The sequence below is a fragment of the Eschscholzia californica genome, unplaced genomic scaffold, assembly GCF_041429995.1.
Source record: "Eschscholzia californica isolate CP2 unplaced genomic scaffold, dmEscCali1.0.p SCAF_3, whole genome shotgun sequence".
NCBI classification, from domain to species: Eukaryota; Viridiplantae; Streptophyta; class Magnoliopsida; order Ranunculales; family Papaveraceae; genus Eschscholzia; species Eschscholzia californica.
The window spans coordinates 64,399,007-64,405,006 of record NW_028238420.1 but is presented as its reverse complement, the minus strand read 5'-3'; the positions used below and the strand labels follow the sequence as shown (position 1 = coordinate 64,405,006).

The following is a 6,000-nucleotide window of genomic DNA, read 5'->3' as shown; positions in this document are numbered from 1 at the left end:
TGTCTTTCGCTAGAAAATGATAGTTTTGAATCTTGAGTCTCGAGTCTATCGATTTTGAGCAAAACAAAATCGTACTTAGTAGCGTTTTTTTAAATTTTAGAACTTGCGAGTACTTTTAACTTAGAGACTCTTTTAACAAGAACGAGAAGCACCTTTAAAACTTTTTTTGATCTTATCTTAAGGATCTTAATAAACGTATGAGTTTGAAGTAGAAAAATACTAGGAATTGATTTATTTCCAAAATAGGCTTAAGTTAGATTATTAATTGGCTAAACTATGGTAGATATATAGGGTGAATGGTTTCCATATAATAAGGTTTAGTTTCTATTTATGAAGAAGACAATAAGGTCACTAAGGAGCTTGTGGGGGCATGCGCCCCCACAGGCCCCTTAGTGTCCCCGCCCCTGGATGGAGGAGAGGGAGGTGATGACTAGTTAACGGATTTTTAGCGGTAACTGAAAAAAGGAGTCATCTGAGTATTTTTGATAAAGTATGGGGCCTCTATTTAAAAAATAACCCTAATTATAATGATACATTAGTGTTTCACATCAAATCCAGCAACTATATATTATTATGATTTTAGCGGTAACTGAAAAAAGGAGTCATTTGAGTATTTTTGATAAAGTATGGGGCTAGGCAGGAAGCTGGTTATAAAATTGGGGGCTATTTAAGAAATAACCATAATTATAATGATACACTAGTGTTTCGCATCAAATCCAGCAACTATATTAATATGATTGGAAAAAGAAATTTCTTCGTAGAAAAGTTGATATAAGTGGGATTAATGAAAGAATAAGTCCAGGTCAATTAGCCACCTCTTTCTATGAAAGTCTTTTGCCTCTTTATTAGATATGAATTTGAATGAAGTTATGAATTTTCTGTCTCGGTTAGTGATTGTTTGTTTAATTGTAAATTCTGATATGTTTAATTTGTTTTTTTTCTTTCAGAGAATTAGATATATTTAATTTGTTGTAAATCAATAATAAACAACTTAAATGGTTAAACAACAGGTATGTTCGAATAGCAATTACAACATTGGAGAACAAACTATGTAGATTGAAATATCAAAATCCATGATATCAAATGTGCACGAGCATTGTCTCATTTTCTCTTCTTCGGTTCTCTATTTCTTAAACTCTAAAATCACAAACTTTATTTCTCTCTAAGTTAGGTTATATGAACAATAAATCTTTAAAGCCTAAAAATAGAGGTAATCTTCTCTCTCTAAATTCAGTCTGATTCATATTATGTTTTACTTGAATTCATAATCTCTTAAGGGTATCTTTCTCTCTCTAAATTCAGATTGATCCAAGTTATGTTTTACTTGAATTTTCTAATGAAATTAGTTGGTATTTCTTTAATGGGACAAACTATGTGTTTATATAGTTTTTATTAGGGGCTTTGGCAGAAAGTGCCAGTCTTAACGATGTTAAACTGTAATAAGTTAGTTGATTTTGATGAAGTATTTGTAAAAGAGAATATGTTATATACACTTACCATTTCTACCTACCACACTCACATCTCTTTTGACTTCAACTAAAATTACCTTAGATGTCAGTGTATATAACAAAAACGGTGAACGTATATAACAAAAAACGGTGGGCGCATTTAAAAAATTCCCTTTGTAAAATGGCCCATAAGGCCCAAAGGGTAGGTTCAAACCATTATTCGGTACCTAATGGTGGTATCCAACCAATTTTATTTCACAAAATCAGTTGAAACCTAACATTAAGTTTGAATATAGTTAAAAATTAAAATATGTGAACTTTGGTTGATTTTTGTAACAAAGTTCAGTTCAGAGTTCACCAATTTTTTTTTGTTGAAAAACAAGTCCACCAATTTGAGTGGCGTCAATATATGAAGTGGTCAAAAAATTTTACTCCCCTCCGAAGGGATGGAGAAGGCACCTATAACATATATACAGGCGGGGTCATTAAACCTTCGCTTCCTTAATTTTTTTTCCAGATCAATATCCCATTAGGGATCAATCCAACACCAAATAACCTAAGAATTTAAGAGCAAACTTATCATATGTTTGTGAGTTCCAAACGAAAACTATTGGACCAAACCCTAATTTTAAATCCACAAACATCTACCAAGATGATCAAAAACTAGTTTATATCTCTCACAAGGTCAACTTTCTGGTCAATGATATTGGTGATAATCCTAATTCATAACCTAAATGGGGAAAGAAGAAGAGATTCAACTGCAATATTCTCTCACAAAAATAAGTCATTCCTCAAAAGAAATGAAAGTACTTACCACCCACTTGTTTCATTTTTCCTAGGAAGGATAAAGATGATTATTCTTTGTTCCCCTAGCATACATTATTACTCGTAGAAGGTTCTAAAAAAATAAATAATTATTTTTGTCGTTAATTCTAAGTCTATGTGTTTTGTTATAGCATTTGAATAAACTTGTAGGTGGAAATAAGTTTAGGACAACTCCATTAGTAGAGATTACAATACAGTTTTTCACTCCATAACAAAAAAAAACACAATACAGTTTTTCACGAAACGAGAAACTTTAATCATATGGTGTTTTTTGTTAATAATTAATTAAAATAGTATATATGATTATTGGAGCAAGTACAACCAAGAGTTCTTGGGGCCCTTAATTCAAATTAAGGGCCCTCCCCTCCTAGTCCAATCCCAGCCGACCCTTAATTAAGGGTCTGCTCAACTCCCTAACACACCGTTGGGGAGCTCCCAACAGTCATGTTGGAGATCACATCCAGTCGTTGGACGTGATCCAACGGTAAGATTTAGTCGTTGGATCAAATCCAACGGTCCATTTTTTATCTTTTTAAACAAAATAAAATTTAAGAAAATACTTACTTTGATTCACTTCTTTTTAAAATCTAACAAAAACTCACAGATTAATTTTTTTTTAAATATAATGTTATTGAGAATTAATACAAGTAGCAATGTTATGGTTTTTAAAGTTGACTTCTTGTCTTGTAGTGCCTCTCTCAAAGTATATTTTGACATATCATATAAACTGTTTGATAATTGTGACATCAACCCTTAGACCTTAGTTGCTCAAATAATTGATAATGTTGACTAAGTCTTAGAAGTGTCAAGTTATTGTACTTATGACTTCTTAATGACGTATCAATGCTTACAATATGTAATGACTAAATGTATGACCTAGAATTTCATCAATTCTTTTCTATTTATTATTTCATAATGTTATCGCAACACAAACTTCATTTATTCTTCTATATTCGACCATCTTCCAAAACCTCACCCAATAATTAGTTAGCGGGTTGGAGTGTACAAGCAAAAATTGAGATGGGAAAGATCTGGCTCCGACGTTTCACATGTGTACGTGTGATACATGGAAGAATAAAATAATGGGCACAAGGTATTGTCATTTATTTTACTCTTGGACCTCTGTTTTTGTCGGCGCCCTTCGAATTGCCCCCGATCCTTATTCTTGGGACTGCTCAGACGTAGAAAGTCCCTAGAGAAAGACGGGTTAAGAGCAAAATGACGGGTCGCCTTAGCAACCCATGGGTATTATCCGCGTCAATTTTATATTCTTTTCTATTCACGCGTACCCATCTCTTTAAACGCGCGTACTGTCTTTCTCTCTCTTAAAAAAAATGCGGTCAAATCGTAGCCGTCAAACCTCTCCTATAAATCGGCAAAAAAAGATGGCAACTTCTTCTTCCTCAGCACCTGAAACTAAAAACTCAGACCAAAGTTAGAGAGAGAGAGAATGAAGATTTACAGTAAGTTTTAGAGAGAGAGAAAGTGAGTTTCGGCGAGAGATCAGAGAGAGAGGAAGTGTTTACTTCGTTTGTTAGCCCTATTTTTTTTTCAAAATGATTGAGTCAGGATCGATTTTCGGGGAATCTCCAAGCTTTACTAGCTATTCATCAAACAGTTTCGCGGAGATCGCAGCTAAAGTTTGTGAAGAATTTGTTGATGATAGAGAAGAATTAGGATTAGAACCTGTTTCAAAAGAAAAGGTATTCTCTCATCATCACGAAGAACAAAATAGATTAGGAAAAGAAGTTGACGGTGATGATGATTCAGGTAAGAACGAAGAAATCAACGACGGAAATGATGATGATGACTTTGAATTTAGTTTTGTTTGTAGAGATCTTGATGAATCATCTATTTCTGCTGATCAAATCTTCGTTAATGGTCAGATCAGACCGGTTTTTCCTGTTTTTAATCAAGATCTTCTTTTCTCTAGAGATGATAATCTAGTAGATGATTCAAAACCTAATAAATCGATTCGTGTTTCTTTGAAAAATCTCTTCCGTGAAGAAAGAGAATCATCAGATCCTCCATCATCGTCATCATCTGAAATTGATGAACTAGAAAATTTACCAGAAGGAACTTACTGTATTTGGACTCCTAATAATAAAACTTCATCTGATTCCTGCAAAAAAAGTAATTCAACTGGATCATCTTCATCAAGGAGATGGAGATTTCGTGATTTTCTCTTCAGAAGTAACAGTGACGGTAAAGATACGTTCGTATTCTTAACTCCTTCATCATCAAATGAAAATATCAAGAGAAAAAATCATGAGAAAAAACCAGAGATTTCTTCCGACGGCGGAAGAAAACATTCCGGCGAGTCTGTGATCACCGGAAAAGGAATTTCCACCGGAGAAGAAGAATCATCATCAGCTAGACCTAGTCATAATATGATTCATTATGTGAAAAATCAAGCAGTAATAAAAGAAAATGATAGAAGAAAATCGTATCTTCCGTACAAGCAAGATCTGGTTGGTTTCTTTACTAATGTGAATGGATTAAGCAGAAATCTTCATCCATTCTAAATAACATTAAGAGAATCAAACATGAAAATCGTCTGGTCTTGAGGTAAATTTTATTTATTTATTATTGATCTTTTGGTTTTGATTTTAAAGTTAGAAACTATTATAATAGAAAGAAAGAAAAATATAATCTGATAAATTATAATTAGAGTTTGATTTTGGTGGTTTTGTTGAAGAATTAAACTCATTAGTTTCTTTTTTTTTGTAAAATGTAAATAAATACTACAAGTGTCGTTATCTTTGTCCAAATTGATATGCGTCTTAATTAACTAAATATTTAACCGTCTAATTTTTCTGTAATTAATTAAGAGAAACGTGTTAAATTAGGATTAATCTCGTGTGAACATTCTTAGTATTTCTTTGATTACGTCAAAGAGTTTGTTTAGCTCTATAGTTTTGTTGTAGTTAATTAAGAAAAAAAATTCTTTACATAAAACAAAAGCACCCAATTTTATATAATGATGTGATTATAAGAACTAACATAATTCGACTGACACAAATCCGCTGGGTATAAGTTTTTTCTCAATAAAGATGATATAATCTAATGTTGGGTTTAGTTTTATCCTTTGCCCTAGAAGTATTATAATATTGGGGTTTAGTTTTTATTGTCTCCCTATTTAAAAGATAATATAATCCAATGTCTGTGTGTGTATAGAACACGTTCTTGTTGACTACCTAAAAGGTAAACTTGGAGCCATTAGTCAAGTCCATTAGCCTACTAATCCACATAGGTGATAGGTATGATGATTATTTAGCCAACTTTTTAATCAGGACTATGAAAAGGTTAATGAAATAAAAGTTGGTTTAGAGGTGTGAAGGCCAGTGTGAAATTCCCCAAGTATTAATCAGGACTATGAAAAGGTTAATGAAATAAAAGTTGGTTCAGAGGTGTGAAGCCCAGTGTGAAATTCCCCAAGTATTATGATTTATGAAGGATGGTAGGAAGTAAAGTGACAATGAAGTTACTAAAGTGGGAAAAGTTGAGAGAGAGGATGTAAAGAGATTTCCTACCTTTAATCTTATTTCTTTAAAGAAGCAAAAAAAAAATGATAGCTATTTAGTGCCTGCCTGACTATTTTCCCATTCAGAATAGTATGCAATTCGATTTAAAGTTTAAGTTAAGATATTGTAAAAATATGGAGAGATGTCATTTGAGAGTTACGCTATACAAACACCGAAAACCTACAAAAACTAAGTTATGAAAT

At 32.5% G+C, this 6,000-nt stretch overlaps 1 protein-coding gene across 1 annotated transcript; it reads left to right on the top strand.

Moving 5' to 3' along the window:
- Positions 1-3,582: 3,582 nt before the first annotated feature.
- Positions 3,583-4,963, top strand: LOC147553280 (uncharacterized). Its single transcript, XM_086672313.1, has one exon. The coding sequence runs from the start codon at positions 3,830-3,832 to the stop codon at positions 4,796-4,798; it is 969 nt and encodes a 322-aa protein (XP_086528439.1). The 5' UTR covers positions 3,583-3,829; the 3' UTR covers positions 4,799-4,963.
- The last annotated feature ends 1,037 nt before the right edge of the window (positions 4,964-6,000 follow it).

Excerpts from the sequence above, each read along its gene's own strand:
- LOC147553280 (XM_086672313.1), top strand. The coding sequence starts at position 3,830 with ATGATTGAGTCAGGATCGATTTTCGGGGAATCTCCAAGCTTTACTAGC.